Raw genomic sequence first — 17,530 nt, forward strand, 5'->3', positions numbered from 1 at the left:
CTAATTGAACGGTCCGATCAAATTTCCCAGACACGTTATTAAGTACGTCCGCGTTCTTCTTTCTCTTTTACATGTAAAGGGGTAGATGTGTCGGCAGTTATTCTCTACAAATGCAGTACACTTTATTTCTTATTCTATCACGTACAAAAAAGAAAGACAAAAGAAAAAAAAAAGAAAATTAAACAAACAAACATCTTAATTCGTTATCCGAATAAAGATTTCAGGAACCCTGTCCTGTCCATTGTCGTATCGTTCTCTTTCCTACTTCTGATTTCGGCGTCCGTGTCTCTTTGTTTTATCGTAGGCGGTACAAACATACTGTTTTCGCCTTGTTGCTGTTTCCGTCGTAGTTTTTTGCTTCTATCGACATTCTGAGAGAAGAAGTTAGCTTCTCGCTTAGCCTGCGCGATCTCGGTTCGTAATCTTTGTTTTCGTACTGCTCGTTCGTAAGCCAAGCGTTCGCTCAAGTGAATCCATTTGAATCTAATAAACAAAATTCGCTAGAATGCTTGGCATTGCTGAACCGTTTCTAAAATCTACAACTAGATATCGTAATTCGTTACCTTGGCAGATATTTTATATTCCAAATGACGTCGTAAAATTTACTCTTTTTTCTAGTGGATATTTGCTTGTTATTCAACACCGATGCAACGTACTTGGCAACCCTTTTTCTTTCAAATTCGACCCAGCCTTCGGTGAAAGATTTTGCGCAAACTTTCTTACGCTTCCGTACTTTACCGTTTCGTTCTAATTCTGCAATGAAAAATTTACACTCTTTGTATTCCAGTTAAACAATTTCTGATCTCTACTAACTAAAAATATCTATTAAGAAACAATAATGAAATCAATATAGAACAAATGTAGGATTTCTCACGAACTCAAATGCGTCTTACAGTATCACGTTTGATGTAAATGACTAACCGTTCTCTGCTAATTGCAAGTATACCCTTCCAACTTGACCATACACCGAAAACAATTCTCGAATTTTTGTGATATTCATGTACTTTGGTATGCTCGATAAATATACGATTCCTCTTTTCCGAATTTTTGGCTTTGTTGTATTTTCACTTTCTGTAACTGCCAAGTCTTCAAGGTTTTCCATTTGTGCTCAACTTGTATCAGCTATTTTTCTTATTCTTTTCAAAACATTTTCCGTTCGTTTTGCCTTCGAAATAGTGCTCGTATCGTAAAACATAAATCCTAACCATGCTTTCGCTCTGCTACATGTTTTGTAAAATGGTAAAATCAGAGAGGAAATGAGAGTGCTCATGCCCGGGGTTTCAGTGTCCCCGGTATAGTGCTGCCCCCTACTCTAATATTTAGCCTGGATCAAAATCTGCATCATCTTTTAGGCTGGATCAATGATCAGGGACTACATACATCATTTTTTAACATGCATATAAGTGTAGCATCCACGCTGGCGTTATTTGGAATCCGCTGCTAATGTCCAATAGAGAAAAAAATTCCACGAGTTGAAGCACGTTTTACTCTAAAAAATTGCGGTAACTTCTGCAAAAATTGAGGTAACAATATAAATTATAATAATATAATATTCAGTGTGAGGCAGACTTTGAGATCACGTTACCTTGTAAGAGGAGAAGAACCGGTCTTTGTAATAATAGATTATGTTAAATAGTATTAAATAAAACTATCTGTTCGACGGCTTCTATCCATATAATGCTATTTGGAGGCAGTAAGCGCACAGACACACCGATTTTTATATCTTTCAATACGTGTTGCGGGCACGGCTGCCCGCCCGGGCATGGCCGGATACGAATTGAAATGAAACGGATTCTGATCCGTGCTAAAAATGATGTAGGTTCTGTTCCAGGCTAAAAGATGATGCAGGAAAATGTGGGGACATCAAAACCCCGGGCGTGAGCACTCTCATTTCCTCTCTAATATGTACTTGTATAGCAGAGACGTTCGATTCCGATTCGATTTTTCGAATCTTCTTCCGATTCTTTTTTCTTTACACCGAAAAAATCGATCTTTTTAATCGATCCTCCACGCTCTGATCTTTTGGGAGAATCGAACATCCCTGGTAAATAAAATTGCATATATATATATATATATATATATATATATGTGTGTGTATATATACATATGTGTACATATATATGCATTGCGCACGATGAACAATGTATCGCGCATCGCGCGGTATCTGGCGGTATCTATGTATATGTACGTAATTATTGTGATTGTGCGCTAACATTCGTTATTCTGTTCTTCACACATTTTGCTTTCAGTTGTTCCATTGATGCACGATAATCAACAGAATGTTGTAAATATTATACTAGTATGATCGGTACGCAATAAATTCTGTAGATTTGCATACACAGACTTGTAAACACATACATGCATGTGTACATGTGTGTATATCTAATGCGTATGCATAATGATACATACGTGAAAAATGTAAGTACGGTTAATGAGTCGAACACTACTGGCATGTATGCATGCATGCATGTATATATTAAATATGTAGGTAAGTATGTATTTCGTCAAAGTTGCTGCATACTGCGTACAATCGTCCCGTCGCGTCATATGTATTAATAATTAATCAACTTGTTATCAATATTCAATCAAGTATAATATGGTATAATATATATGTATATTCGATGATTATACTTTCACGGTGATCGATCGAAACTAGATATTCCATTCAAAGTGAAAATTCAAATAGAATATACGCTATTAAACTATTGAAGAAAATATTGAAATGCGATCATGTTCATTTAATCCATTGGCAATGATATTCATACGAATGTTATAATACTTATTGGTACATAGAAGAGTAGATACACAGAATAAAATTCCAAAAAGAATCGAATGCAACTTCCAATAATTTCCAATAATTTTCTATGGCGCTTATCGCCGTGCCGGTCACAATTTACAACTGGGCACGACAACGACACAACACAACACATAGACGCAACATACGTTCAGTGCTGTTCAGTGATGTTCAGTGCTTAGCAGTGCTTAGCAGTGCTTAGAGCGTTGTTGCAGCGCCTATCGCTTTGCTCGTTCTTCTTGCTGTTGCGCAACGAGTTCGCGCAGCGTCTTAGTGTGTGCACAAAGGAGCAAGTGCATTCGTTACATGATGCATCCTTAAAGAAAATTTAGCTGAATCGCGATACTCGTCGTTTTCATGAAGATTCCGCGGAACAGGTTTTATAAGAATACAGTTCCGTACGAGTAGCTTTCTAACAACGGAAACAACGACGGGTGAGCGAAAACTTTCGGGAAACATTACTTGGCTGAGTCAAACAAAATGGCGACTTTTCTCTTCTTGGCGGTACTGTTTACTTGACCGTGATCGTTATGTTTCTCACAAAGTGTGCTACGCGAGAAGTGTTGTGTACTTAATCTCCTTACTACCGACCGACATTAATGTAACCATGCATCTTTAACAACTTGCATAGTGTTTGCGATCGTTTACGTCTTCACGATCCTATACCTACACAATAGGTAATACTGCGATAAACGTGAACTACACAATTGGATGCAACACGTTTTTGCGTTTCGTTGTTCTATTCGTTTCTAGTTTTCCATCTTGTTTCTTGGAGAAAACTTGATGCCTACAGTTCTAGTTGCTTTTTATCGTACTATAACCATGTTTTTCACATAACTAAATGTTTGTTAATTACCTCGAATATTCACCATATTTTCCTATACTCGTACGGGGTTATCATGTTCATAACAAATTATTTTCTCCCTCGGGGAGTTTATAGCATTTTCTCCTTGCAGGCATAATTGCTTTGGAATCTAGGTATGGATATTTACTCTTTCCTCTACCTTCTCTTTTGAAAACTTGTATTATTGTATTTGTTTAGCCGAAGAAAAATGTCCAGTTCGTACATTATCGAGCCACAGGAAAGTGGATCGGACAAAAAAGATGACACTTTGATCATAGTTGTCAACGACGATGGTACAATATCCGTCGATCAAGAAACATTGCAAAGTTTAATCGGTAAGCTCGATGTCCTGTTCCACTTATATTCATATTTTTCAACGATCCCAAGCATTACACAGTGGCATCTATTTACAGCGAATCAGTCCAATGCTAACGTTAGCGTGGTTAGACTCGGACAAGCCGACACCGACACAGAAAACGGCGATATAACTCTAACCGTAGATCCTCCAGCTTTTACTACCGCCAACGTAAATTCCGGGGGTGTTACTACCGATGCGACCAGCTTGGTTGACCCTTTCATGGAGATGGATTCCGAACAACTAGAAAGATTAGAGACAGCTCTACAGAGCGAAGAAGCAAAACAAATTCTTGGAGAGAATGTCACCGCGATGCTCGGTAAGCGGTTACTCTTGCGTGTGTCTACGTGTGTGTTTACAAAAAATTGATTACCGTTCAATACGATTTTTTACCGATCGGCGATGTTAGTATTTACCTCGTAAGATAAACTTGTATTTTGTAGATATGCTAACGGTAGAAGAACAACAAAACTCGATACGGTATAGCGTCGAATTGGATCATTGCTATACAAGTAGATTATCGCCTTCCGATCCAAAACCACGAGATCCTTTACCCACTACCGAATCGCCAACGCCTGGCGATAATTTACAATACGAGCATCAACTTTCTCCTAGTCAGGGAACATCGAATGCATTGTCGTCCATTGTCGATGGAGAAGGCGCAGTGACAGCGACAGCGGCAGCAACAACGAAGGCAAAGGGTATCGTGAAAACTGTGAGTATCCTGTAAAACGTAAAATACGAGTGTAAGCGTTGTTTTGCATTGGTAACATAATATTCGATCGGTTCGGTACCTCTCTCAGAGCAAACCTGTAGGTCGTCCACGGAAGAACGTCCCACCGGCTTCTGTGGCGACGTGCAACAACGCAAGACCGTCTCCGAGTATAACAAGTACACCCAAGTCTATTGGACATTCGTCGACTAGAAATTTAACAGGGGCATTGCATCAAGGAATCGGAAGACGTAATTATGTGATCTGTTTACCAGTGATATTATTTCAGCGACAGCAAACGCGTCATACATTTGATTTCAATCGATAACCGATCGTTTTGTTTGCTTTATCAGAGCAGGGGAGGTCGAACGACGAGGAGGAAGAAGAACCGACCTCGTCGTCCATCGAATCGTCCGACTCGGAACCTCCATCGGACAACGACTCTGATTTTGGACCTCGAGGTCCAAGAAGAGGCGGCATCAGAGCCAGGGGGGGTAGAAAAGGTCTTACTACCAGAGGTGGAAGTATGGCGGCTACTCGTAGGAGAGGCACAAATAAACAAATGGATATCGAGCAAGTCCGTAGGTTGGACATGGAAATGGCTGCAGCGGTAAATGCTATGAAGAGCCCGGAGAAAGATGAAAGATCTGGTAAGATAACTGCACGATTGTTATCGTGAACAACATCGGTAATACAATATTATTACAATTTAAGAATTCTTTTCGTACATCGAGACTTTTTCTTTCTCTTTTGTTAGGATTTCCTCTTGTTAGAGGTAAAAGACAGTTTAAAACCACAATTAGTAGGAAAAAAGAAGAATCGCAACGCGTCGAATCATCCACAGTTACAACAAGCGAGAACACCTCGTCACCATTCGAAAAACCATTACAAACTACGAATCAAGTGAAAGCGAATTTGATCAGTGCCAATATGATTAAAGGCGATATGATTCTTACAAAACCAGGTCAGGGAAAAAACAATCAAAAAGTTACTTTTGTGCAGAAACAGGTACTCGTCAAGTCGAATGACCTGAAAAGTATGGATCCGAAGAAACAATTAGTATTTCCCAAGGGAAAATTTGTGAGCCAAACAGGAACCAAAATTTTTGCAACTAAAGATGGAAAATTGGTTCAAGTGCCCATAACCTCTAAAGCTATAACTTCGAGCGTACCGGTCAGTCAGATCAAGGGTACGGTGCCACAGGTTTCATCTACGCAACAACTGATCTTGAGTCAGAATCAAACGTCGCATACACAGCAGCAGCAACAACAACAACAACAACAACAACAACAACAGCAACAACAGTCGGTAAAAGTGTCTACGCCTGTTAATATCTCGAAAGTAAAGCCATGCGACGTGAAAAAGGAGAAGAGGAAGTCCGATAGTTTCGAGATGACTGGAAAATCCGAGATTGAGTCTGGAAAAGCTGTAGAGTCCAAAATTTTGGACGGTTAGTTGATAAGACCGTGTAGTATACTAGCTGCTTCAAGTCTATATACTTCAGTATTTTCGATTAAAGATTTCGTTCCAGGTACGAAAAAACATCCAAAGAAAGAAAGCCGGAAGTCACCGGCATATATGGTGGACAGTCTAGGCCCTGCGCTTTTCTCGACACCTGATATTATTCGTCGAGTCGGTACAAACGGCGATGCGAAAATTCAGGAGAACGTAGTAACGTCAATAATTTCTGTAACGCCAGTCACAAACACTACCACTACCACAGGAATTGCAAATTCGTTTGTGTCAGCAACTCCGGCGGCGGCGGCAGCGTCGTCGTCGTCGTCCTCGTCCTCGTCCTCGTCGTCGTCGTCCTCATCGTCGTCGTCCTCTTCCTCCTCCTCATCCCCCACATCCAATCGTTCAGGTTAGCTTTATCTTTTCGAATCCGGATACTATATACATATTCTTGCGACAATTCTACAGATCGTTTAATCGTTCGTTCAATATCGTGTTAAAAGGTCTGGTCGTTTCTACGCCAGTCGAGCGAATAACGCATTCAGAATCTCATCCGCCCTTGGAAAAACGGGAAAATCGTGATTCTCTGATAGAAAGCAACGAGAACGAGCTGAAACCGGATTTGAAGACTAATGGGTCAGAAGAGTTGCAGGCTCCTTTGGATTCAGGTAAATTTCGAAACGGAATTCTTGCTAAACATATTTTCGGAATGTTCTTTTCCCCGCTAAACAAGCCATTCTTTATACGCATCGATTTATCAACGTTTTTACAGGTAGTATAGATGGCGAGGAACATTTACTGGCTACACTAGAAATGGAAGCCAGTAAACACGAAGAGGACTTACTCGCAGAAGCACTCATGTTGCAAGAAGAACTCGGAGTCGATTTAGGCGAACATGTACTTGAATATTTCAATTTTTCACTTTACACGGAACGTTGTATTCATTTCGATTGTTTTCTATCGGAAAAGTTTTAATTTCGATCTCTTTCTTTTCTTCTTGATAACAACACTGTAGGGTGGTGCGCTCGTCGAACAAGGGAGCAGCGGCGTAACGTCCGAATCGTTACCATCGAATAGTACGCTTGTACCGTCGTTGCTCGCATCCGATCAAGAAACAGTGAAACCATTAGATACTCTGACGACAGCGGCGGTGACAAGCACAGCGAGCACTGCGGTCATGGTAACTACAACAATGGCTAGTGCGGCTCGAGAATCGGTAAAGAAATCAGCAAAAGACGAGAAGGAGCCAATTCAAATAATTCGCGGAGGCCGAATAATCACGTTACCTCCTATCGAGGCGCCAGCCACTAGAAGCAAACGGTTGCAGGCTAAAGTCGAACCTGCTCAAAAGCTGTTAGAATCAGTGAAATCGACAGAAAAGTTCAGGTAAGTGTTTGACCGTGCTAACCAATTGGATGGGCAACTATCGTATCCGTGCGATGTCTAGTACAGATGAGTCGATTAAAAATGTTCCGTCCGACGTGTATACACGCATGTATATACACATATATATATATACACACACTATGCATACATATATATATCTATATATACATATACGTTTGCAATATTTACAGTTTGCAAACGGTACCGCAAAGATCATTGCAAATTCTGAAAAACGAAACACCCACGAACATTATAGATCAAGATGAAGAAATTGTAAACGAAGATCTAATGGAAGAAGACGACGAAGAGGTAGTTGAGGAGGAAGAAATGGATCAGATTGTCGGTGACGAAGAGGAAGAGGAAGATGAGGAACAAAAGCAAATTGGAACGGTTGAGGAAGACGACGAAGAGGGGGAGGAAGAACAGGATGACGAAGAGGAGGAGGAGGAGGAGGAGGAGGAGGAGGAAGAGGAGGATAATTCGGATTCGGAAGACGATCCTGACAGGCTCTGGTGTATATGCAAACGACCGCATAACAATCGTTTCATGATTTGTTGCGACGTGTGCGAAGATTGGTTTCATGGAAAGTGCGTGCACGTTAGTAAAGCAATGGGTAAGGTCGAGAAGTAAACGAGCCAATTTGCAATTTTCAGCGCACGTTTAACAAAATCATTTATATTTATTTTTCTGCTAGGTCAACAAATGGAAGAGAAAGGAATAGAATGGGTTTGTCCAAATTGTTCGAAGAAAAAGGAGGAAGAGTTGAAAACAAAAACGAATACGAGCACGAATACGAATACGCCAAGTCTAATTGGAAAGCAACGCGTTCTGTCGGGTACTGCGGCAGATAATCCGATCGCTCTAAAGAATCTTTCAACCGTTAATCAGGCATCGGTTGTTGGAGAAACCATAACCTCGATTTCTGCTGGTTCCAATTACGGTGACGTTCAATATTCCGGCAACGGCAACGGCAACGGTAACGGCAACGGCAACAGTAACGACAACAACAGCAGCAGCAGCAGCATGCAATGCGTTGTCTGTAAAAAAGAAGCAAGGAATTCTAGCATTTATTGCTCCGACACTTGTATACTCGCACACGCTCAAGAAACTCTCACCAAAGACAAGCCACAAGCCACATCGATGGGATCAACGGCAAGCCCAAAGGGAACGAGGACGCTACCGTTGGACGTCTCTACCAAGTCGAAATCCGAAAGTAGAGTGATCGTTTTCGAAAGAAAAACCGGAAAAGTGTTGAGCGGTGAGTGAACAACGTTCAGAATAATGGACACTCGGGCTCGTCGTTTTTCACAATTATTTCTATTCTATAATAATCATCGTTTCCATCTTATCTCATCGAGCCGATACAAACTGTGAATATTTCAGGTGTCGACGCACCAACAAGATCAAACTTGCGTACATGGTTAAAAGAGAATCCTACATTCGAGGTAGTTGGGGCGAATAATCTCGGACCGTTGCAAATAGGAAAAGCAATTGCAACGATTCATACGCAACAAATTCCTGGTAAAACAGTACGTATTCAAATTATTGTATCATACCATAATACGGTATACTGTATAGTATACTGTACTGTACAATATTCTAATTTACTATATAGTAAAATTCTTTGACATTTTGTTGTTGACGATAGGCTAGAGTAACTTGTCGACAAAATAACATAAATTAAAAATATCGTTTAAGGGGAAATCTACGCTGTTGACGTCCGGAAAGGGAGCAAATCTTCCAAAGATGACGTATACCAAAATACCAGGTTCGAAGCAAATGATAATAACGACGGGAAATAAAAAATTTACAGTAATTTCTGCAGGGCAGCAGCAGCAACAAGTTCAAACGACGAACACCAAACCGATACAGTTGAAGCAAACGGTACTCGCTCAGTCGAACAAAAGTCCTTTCGTGTTGAAAACGACAACCATAAAATCGAGCAGCCCGATGCAGTTGAAGCAGCAAAACGTACCGACGCCCAAACAAACACAGCCTGTGAAAAGACAAGAGGCGAAGCAACCGGTCGTCCAATCGAAGTTACCGGTAAAACCGAATCCACCGAAGAAGCCTGAAACCGAACCAATTAGGCTGAATATAAGAAAAACTTTGACAGAATTGTTGTCGAGTCGTATAAAAGAGACGGAGGACTTGAAGCTAAGCGACGACGAGATTGCCGATCTAGCTTTCAACATCGAGTTGGAGATGTACAAGTATTTCAAAGATACCGGAGCAAAGTACAAAGCGAAATACAGAAGTCTCGTGTTTAATATAAAAGACACGAAAAATTTAACGTTGTTCCGAAAAATAGCCGACAGATCGTTAACTCCGGACGCGGTGGTAAGACTAAGTCCCGATGAAATGGCCAGCCAAGAGTTGGCCGAATGGCGAGAAAAGGAGACGAAGCACCAATTGGAGATGATTAAAAAGAACGAGTTGGATTTGATGGCACAAGCAAAGTCCATCGTCGTGAAAACACACAAGGGCGAACAAATTATTGAGAACGACGGTGGCATCGATCACGTCGATCCGAAAACTCCGGTGCAAGATATTGTCACGGCATTGAATAACGCGGACAGTATAACATCAACGGTGGACGAATCGGAGAAAGAGATCGAAAGAACGAACGACGAGGAGCGGTCAAGGGCGAAGGAAGATGCTAAGAAGTCGAAGAGTTTCGACGAGAGAAGACGGAAAGAGAAGGAGAAGGAGAGAAGTCGCGAGAAGGACAAGGTGAAAGAGAAGGAAGATAAACGGGGGCGAGAGAGAGACGGCAGTCGTTCGAAAGGAGTCGGCAGACGCGACAGAAGTACGAGCAGAGGCAGACACAAGCACGGCAAGGACGACAGAGAACGTAGTAAGACTCGGGAGAAAAGCAAGGAAAGAAAGTCACGAGAGAAGGAGAGCAAACGCGAGAAAGAAAGAGACCGCGACAAGGAGAAAGATCGTGACCGCGATCGATCTAGGACTAGAGATCGCGACAAGACAAAGGTTCGGGAGAAAGGAAGCAAGGAGAGAAGCAAGCTGAAGGATAAAGAAAAGGAGAGGGAAAGGGGAGAACGAGAACGACACAGAAGCGGCGGCGGTGGCATTGGTGGCGGTGGTGGTGGTAGCGGCAGCTGTGACAATAATTCAAAGGGTCGCAGCGGTACCGGTGGATTCGTATACTGCGAATCCAAGGATCTCGATAAACGAGACGACGAGAAGAAGAGAGACGCGGAGAAGAAAGAGGATTCGGTCGGTTTGGCAGGTGGATCTTCGATCGAAAAATCGATCGAAGATCGCCTGTGGCGTCACATAGAGGACGAGGCCACCACCAACACTATCGACGGAAACGACTCGGACGTATCCGACAGGGAACCGACCTCGACCGTCACGATAAAGACCCCGGATATCAACGAGGATTTAGACAGGGACAGAGAACAAGAACTCCTCTCGAGCACCGTCGATAGGGACGCCACGAAAGGGGGTTGGCAAACGGTATGGAGAGGTTTCGTCAATATGGTGGACGTTGCCAAATTTTTCATTACCGCGCAAGAGGTTAGCGGTCACGCGAAAGATTTGATGGACGACCTGCCGGATACGGTGGACGTTGTTGGTAGAATCAGTCACGAAACCGTTTGGGATTACATCTCGAAAATGAAAAAGACCGGTTCCAAAGAAATCCTTGTGATCCGGCTTACCGCCGCCAACGACGAAGAAAAGATTCCCTACATCACGTTGTACAGTTATTTGAACAGTAGAAGTCGGCTTGGAGTAGTTGGCAATGTGTCGAAGAACATCAAGGATTTCTACATAATGCCGTTTTCGAGTCAAAGCACGATACCGCAGGTTCTATTGCCGTTGAACGGCCCCGGTTTCGAAGAGCACAGGCCGCACCTTCTGCTCGGAATTATCGTTCGTAATAAGAGGAAGCGGTTCGTCGGTGTCACCTCGTCAACCGTACCGACCAAGCTGGCGAAAAAAGATTCGGATCGAAGCTATACTCCGCCGTTGATTGGTATTTCGAAAGACAAAATATGCGGTTCGAACGTGAGCACGGGTGTCGCGGGTACGGCCACGATCACGGCAACGGCAACCTCGACGATTGCCGCCTCTACCTCTTCTCCCATTGCGGCAACGGTAGGTAGCATCTATCAGAAGACCACGATCGCCTCCGCAAAGGAGAAGCAACAACCGCAGCAGCAACAGCAGCAACAACAGCAACAACAGCAACAGCAGCAGCAGCAGCAACACACCGTCACCCAAACCACTCTCGACACTCTGAACAAGGCGCATATAGGAATGCCGAGAAACACGATACTCGACACTGCGGCTATATGCAAAATCGTTCCGGAGCTCTCGTCCAAGATCGACCTTACCTCCTCGCCTGATAAAGCGCCGATCGACGACGACGGCGACGAGCCTTACAGCCCCGGACAGATGGACGAGGAGCAATCGGATCGTGACTTGCGAACCGCTTCGACCACTTGCGCAACTGCGGCTGCTTTGCCGTCGATTCCATCGATAACGATTGGAATCGATGGGCCGGCGATCGATAACGGTATTATTTCTTCCAGTAAAAATTCAAACGAACTTCAACGAAAAATGGAGGAGCTAAATCGGCAAATCGAAGAACAGAAGCAACAAATACAAAACATTAGCTCGTCGTTTCTCGGTGAATCAACGTCTACTTTGCCGGTGAGAATTTTAACAAGATTTATTTTTTACGAAATCGATTGTTATTGTTTCTCCTATTGCCCTGTTGTAAATAAAATTGATTTCGATTTACCTATGGTATCCAGTTCCTATCCTCGAGCTGCTTTAGATTCTTGCTTCGAAACTTGTTACGAAACAACAGTTTCCATTTTCTCTCTTCTCTGTTTAACAAAAATTTAACGAATCGTACAATTTCATTAACGTATCACGCTACGGTGTTGCTTACCGTACGTGGATTACATTTTCGTTTTTCTCCGAAAATCGTCAAACATAACTTATCGGAACGCGCGATCATGCAAAACTAGACAAGAAGTAAAAATCTGTTGGTAGCTCCATTCCTTTCCTGTCTCGAGGATTCTCTTTTTCTTTGAATGTACCGATTCGCTCGGTCGAGTCGAATCACGATGTTGCGACTATACATACCACGAGAGCAGTTCCGTCTTTACGGTAAGATCCAAGAATTGTGTATCGAAACACAAAACCATTCGGGCAGTCGTCGTGTTTCATTGATTACGGAAAATGGCCGATACTTGCACTCTCGGTGTTTTTCAATTCTCGCAAACGCGTCCATTCACAAGTATTTTACTCTTTCTCTCCCTCTATTCTCCCCCACCCCTCCTCACTCTTTTCAAGTGTATACACGTATGTAGATACATGTATAGGTACGTGCACCTATGTTTTTAGAAGCAAATAATACGACTATTTGTACGGCATACGCAACGAAAGTGTATTATTCATTTTTGTATGCGTGTACCAAGGTACGTTTCTATATACATACATACATACATACATGTATTATAGCGCGACAAGAAACTGATTACTTAAAGGGAAATAAGCGTAAGGGTTGCAATCATATTACTGCCGTCCGTTATCGTTGGACTCGTTGCATTCAACTCGGGAATTACCTAATCGTGATCAGATAATAATAATGTTTATTATTTCTCTTTTCAGGGCTTAGGGCTGGATCCACCGATTAGCGACGAATGCGAGGAAGCTTACAGCCCTCCGGATACAAGATCGTTTACACCACCGCCGCCGCCTGGTATATCAAAATTCGCACAACCGATCCTTGACAAAGTATCAAATATAACGATACCACCAAATTTGCAAGAAATTCTAGCGAACGTGAAGCGGCAAGAAAACTCGAAAGTAGATCCGTATCTACCGTCGAAACCCAGCGCCACATTTTTAACTACCGTCAACTCGTCCATATATCAAAACTCGGAAAAATATTCCTCGGCATCGCTCGCAAAAATCACAATCGGTGGACCGAACAAATCCAGTTCCGACAAGTCTCCGCTCGAAACGACCAACCATAAAGAGTCCGTTTCGAAAGAGAAAGAAAGCAAGAGTACCTTGAGTTCCCTGAGCGACTTGGATCTAATTAAGAAAGCGGAAGAGGAATTGGCGGCTGTCGCAGCCGCTGCGGCTGCTACCGCCACCGCAAGCGCGACCGCGACCGCGACCTCGACCTCGACCGCGACCGCAAATGCAACGGCATCGGCAAGTCAGGCGACCGAACATACCACGCAACAACCAATTCTATCCACAACTCCAACTCTTCCAACTATAATAGGGTCTCCTGCGCCGACGATGATGCCAATGCCCGCGAACCTTTCGGTTAACTTAACCGCGGCCGGAGATCCTACTCGTGAACCAACCGCGTACAAGAGCTCTTACCCGGAACCTTTCAAACGCAATTTGGCTCCCGAACAGCCGAAGCCTCCGGGCCTCGAAGACGAGGATTTCCCACCGTTTCCATCCACGCCACCGAACGTAGAAACTAACGCTGCAAGAATGACACCATCATCCCGCTCCAAATTCGTTCCGAAAAGTGGTATCGTGCTGAGCGTGAAAAGAAAAATGAACGACGATAGTGTCGCTTCTTCTTGTCCATCGAGTAAAGCGTCGAGAATAAAGTCACGCTGGGGTCAAGGTCCCTCCGATTCGGTCGATTAGTTTCACTAGTGGACGCGCGAGAACTTTCCTTTAACAGAAAAAATAACTCGAAAACTTGTACAATATCACCATCAGCAGCAGCAGCAGCACCACCACCACCACCACCACCACCATACGTGCAAATGGCTTGCAAAGTCAACCATCGTCTTGATCGCATAGACATTGCAGTTTTTCATCGATCATCGGAATCGAAAGAGTTTCAGTGTAGACTCGTTCCGGTGGGATTCAACGAATGATCGAGAACGGTACCGTTTCAGAACACTTTCTACCAAGCGAGGAGAAGCAAACTTTATATTTTGCGCATGCTGCTACCGATATGCAAAAATCGGGTCGGTGCATCGCAAGAGGAAAGCTCTATCGACGATTCGAGAAACGTCACTTGTAAATACCAAAGCGGCGCAAACGAACGCTTTTAATATCATACGTCGAGCCTACCGCGCTACGTGTACATAGCCTTATCATAAATTCTGTAATATATTGTTCAAATTAAATCGAAAGGCTAACAAAGCAGAAGATTATGTAAGACGGTGGGCGCATGCACCTCGTGCGTTCATGTTGTCAGTGTATATATATAAATTAGATGTAAGGATCCGAGAACGACCAGTTTCAGCCGAACACTCATTTTTTCATTTGTTAGTCGACCATGAAAATCGATTTTCAGCGACGAGAACTTCCATAATGCGCTGCATTGCTGTTTAGCGACACGCGAGATTCCCCGAGTTGACTACAATGAACCGCTATTTGTCCTTGTACGAACAAATTTTTTTCAACGTTTATGCAAAGGACGCGTAGAATCTTCGAGTCCTCGACGCGCAAGCTGCCATTACAACTATTACGACAATACGAACAATGTTTATTTCTTCAGTTTAAACGGAATTTCTGATCGACGAAAGACCAAACAATAAATTTCGATTCTTGTTTCGTATTCGCTTCTGACATTTATACACGTATCTACGTCCTCATGATTTACACTACGCTTCGTGGTTAACACACGATTTTGTCTGTATCTGCGTCTGTATGTATGTATTTATGTATGTATGTATGTATGTATATGGATATATAGGTATATACATAAGACGTACACCACTACTGCTGTCGCATCGTTCACGTAGATTTTACGCTATCCTCTCCTCCGGTGAGCCCCGATGTCCTCCTGCTTGATTTTCCTTCCGAATCAAATCGTTCGAGCTTTATCAACGATAAGGCAACCACTGTTTGCCTGCTTCCTTGTACACGCATACGTAAGATAGCGAGCCTCGAGATACATGATCCGAAATGTTGCGACGAATAATGATCGGTCATCGTCAATCGACAGTCTATACCTACCTTTGTATCACGGAGTCCTATGAAAACTACAACTCGAACATACTACGTAATACACATTCTTACGAGCACGTGGAAGCTTAATAAGGGACGCATATTCTGAGGAAGGCGTTTGAAGGAATAGAAACATCCCCTTAACAATTCATATTTCATTATATGTATTTTCAAAACCAAGTCTTTATTCAATTACCGCCGCAACACTATTTGTATACATATATATTAATGTGTAGGCGTACACGGTGTTAAAACTCATTTTATACGAATGAAAAGTCATTAAATTTCATTTTTGTACAAGTTTCCGAATAATGAGCGAGATGCGTACATATATACATATTAGCAATTCACTGTATACGCGTAATCGTATCATTATCAGCGTTATCCGTGTTGTTTTCATTATTATTATTACTACTACTACTACTACTATTATTATTATTATTATTATTATTATTATTATTATTATTACTACAATACATATTTTCTTTATCGTTACCGTTAGCGCTACCGCGTTAACAATGCCTTTATCGTCGCACGAGTGTATCGACCGTTGCCTTTATAACCGAACGTCACTTCTATATAGAATTACACTACGAATATTGCTATTTTCAATTGTTAAAACCCGTAATATACTACACTCGATTCGTTGTGTCGATCTTTACATTGCGTTTGACAACCTCAAATGTTGATTTCAATGTACACGCATATGTAGGTCACTTTAGTACGAATTGTTTCAGTACGTTATTTTGAAATACATATCTTACGTAGGAAGACTAACATTCCAGCGGCTGTAAAAACTTTTATTAACAAATTGGAATATCGTGTAACTCTACCTAGTTAAGTATTAACTTCTCCGTTGATTGCCAATAGAACAGATATTTCAGATGAGGCGTAAACGATCATTCAGATAATCCAAATTTCAAAGACAGACCCCTTTCCTTGCTAAACATTGTACATCGTAGGTATATATAGATATTCCCATCGAATTTATTTATTCCGCCACATATCGTTGACTTTACGTTACATAAGTGTGCTTTCCTTTTTTACCGTACGTGATTCGTATCCTTTGATGGAAATATGTACAAGTATACTTTACTGTGTAAGTATACTTTGCCAAATGCATTTGGCTAACTGGGTATTTACAGGTAGCGGAGACGGTAACCGATAAATAAGAATGGAAATCTAGAACACGTTGCCATACCTTATCCATCTTGCGCTATAGTGTGCTACGGTGTCTAATGTAGATACCATTTCTAATCGAAGACAATCATTCGGTTTCCAGTTATTGTAAAAACTTTAAGCTGTCTACTCTTCTCAATAACACCTGTCAACCTAAACTTATATGCACACATATATATAGGTATTTACACATAGCGGTGCATATATTTATTTATGTTTGCGTATAAAACTATCCGTATACACAATACATACAAATATGGTATTTGTAACGAAAAACAACTAAAAACAATAACACATTGCACGAGCGACTAAAATAATATCTGAGAACAATAGGGATGACACACTCTGCTCCGCAACAAGTAACGCCCAATGATACGCAAATTCTCGAGTTTCCGACCAATAATAGACAAATTCTGTTTGATCTAGACCACAGAATATATCAGTCGAAACCTTTGACGTGTTAGTCAAGTGTCCGAAAATTATGGAACTATCTCTCTCTCTCTCTCTCTCTCTCTCTATCCTCTCTGCTTTCACGCGTTTCCACCTTTGTGCGCATACTGTCGAGGCGTCTCCACCATCGATCACCGTCAAGCTGCAACCGGAAGAGGGGTCACCCGACGAATCAACGTTCAGCTGGAAGATCCCAAGTTTCCTACTGGCTAAGGAAAGGAAGGCGAGAATGGAGAAGTTGGAAGAAAATTCAAACTCTACGACGAGTCAGATTCGATTCTGGAATCAGAGAATACTATCAGAGAGCTTAGTCAACAAAGTCTATATACATTTCACGATATATCTTTGTTGAAAGTTCATTTTTCACACACGTCTACCACG

General features: G+C 42.2%; 2 protein-coding genes and 1 long non-coding RNA gene across 7 annotated transcripts; 1 reads left to right on the forward strand and 2 right to left on the reverse strand.

The window, feature by feature from the left end:
• Positions 1-16: 16 nt before the first annotated feature.
• LOC143352172 (activator of basal transcription 1) lies at positions 17-1,365 on the reverse strand. 2 transcript variants are annotated; one of them, XM_076784514.1, is made up of 4 exons: positions 922-1,365; positions 564-753; positions 193-483; positions 17-104 (listed from the first exon to the last, which is right to left on the reverse strand). In XM_076784514.1, the coding sequence occupies exons 1-3, from the start codon at positions 1,100-1,102 to the stop codon at positions 204-206; spliced, it is 651 nt and encodes a 216-aa protein (XP_076640629.1). In that variant the 5' UTR covers positions 1,103-1,365; the 3' UTR covers positions 17-104; positions 193-203. The 2 variants fall into 2 exon arrangements, with proteins under 2 accessions (XP_076640629.1, XP_076640628.1); XM_076784513.1 differs by having other exon boundaries at positions 98-483; positions 922-1,364.
• Positions 1,366-2,940: 1,575 nt separating this feature from the next.
• Positions 2,941-15,996, forward strand: Pps (protein partner of snf). Of its 4 annotated transcripts, XM_076784485.1 has the most exons (17): positions 2,941-3,228; positions 3,751-3,772; positions 3,837-3,973; positions 4,052-4,312; positions 4,437-4,708; positions 4,797-4,956; positions 5,059-5,355; positions 5,463-6,155; positions 6,225-6,569; positions 6,664-6,828; positions 6,933-7,057; positions 7,176-7,546; positions 7,738-8,159; positions 8,241-8,804; positions 8,930-9,075; positions 9,245-12,226; positions 13,196-15,996. In XM_076784485.1, exons 3-17 carry the CDS (start codon positions 3,847-3,849, stop codon positions 14,201-14,203), a joined length of 7,938 nt encoding a protein of 2,645 aa, XP_076640600.1. In that variant the 5' UTR covers positions 2,941-3,228; positions 3,751-3,772; positions 3,837-3,846; the 3' UTR covers positions 14,204-15,996. The 4 variants fall into 4 exon arrangements, with proteins under 4 accessions (XP_076640600.1, XP_076640601.1, XP_076640599.1 ...); XM_076784486.1 differs by having other exon boundaries at positions 2,941-3,772; positions 6,237-6,569; XM_076784484.1 differs by lacking the exon at positions 3,751-3,772 and having other exon boundaries at positions 2,941-3,471.
• LOC143352176 (uncharacterized) lies at positions 15,779-17,468 on the reverse strand. Its single transcript, XR_013081870.1, has 2 exons — positions 16,664-17,468; positions 15,779-16,615 (listed from the first exon to the last, which is right to left on the reverse strand). It is a non-coding gene; the product is annotated as an uncharacterized LOC143352176 (long non-coding RNA).
• Between the last annotated feature and the right edge of the window lie 62 nt (positions 17,469-17,530).

Source organism: Halictus rubicundus, chromosome 2 (genome assembly GCF_050948215.1).
Source record: "Halictus rubicundus isolate RS-2024b chromosome 2, iyHalRubi1_principal, whole genome shotgun sequence".
In the NCBI taxonomy this organism is placed as follows: domain Eukaryota; kingdom Metazoa; phylum Arthropoda; class Insecta; order Hymenoptera; family Halictidae; genus Halictus; species Halictus rubicundus.

Bases quoted from the DNA above. Each gene is read 5' to 3' on its own strand.
- Pps (XM_076784484.1), top strand. From the start codon at position 3,847: ATGTCCAGTTCGTACATTATCGAGCCACAGGAAAGTGGATCGGACAAA. The intron at 6,829-6,932 runs GTAAATTTCGAA...ACGTTTTTACAG, and splicing joins GCAGGCTCCTTTGGATTCAG to GTAGTATAGATGGCGAGGAA. The intron at 7,058-7,175 runs GTACTTGAATAT...ACAACACTGTAG, and splicing joins GAGTCGATTTAGGCGAACAT to GGTGGTGCGCTCGTCGAACA.
- LOC143352172 (XM_076784514.1), bottom strand. From the start codon at position 1,102: ATGGAAAACCTTGAAGACTTGGCAGTTACAGAAAGTGAAAATACAACA. The intron at 754-921 runs GTTAGTCATTTA...TTTTCATTGCAG, and splicing joins CTTGCAATTAGCAGAGAACG to AATTAGAACGAAACGGTAAA. The intron at 484-563 runs GTAACGAATTAC...TTTGTTTATTAG, and splicing joins AATATAAAATATCTGCCAAG to ATTCAAATGGATTCACTTGA.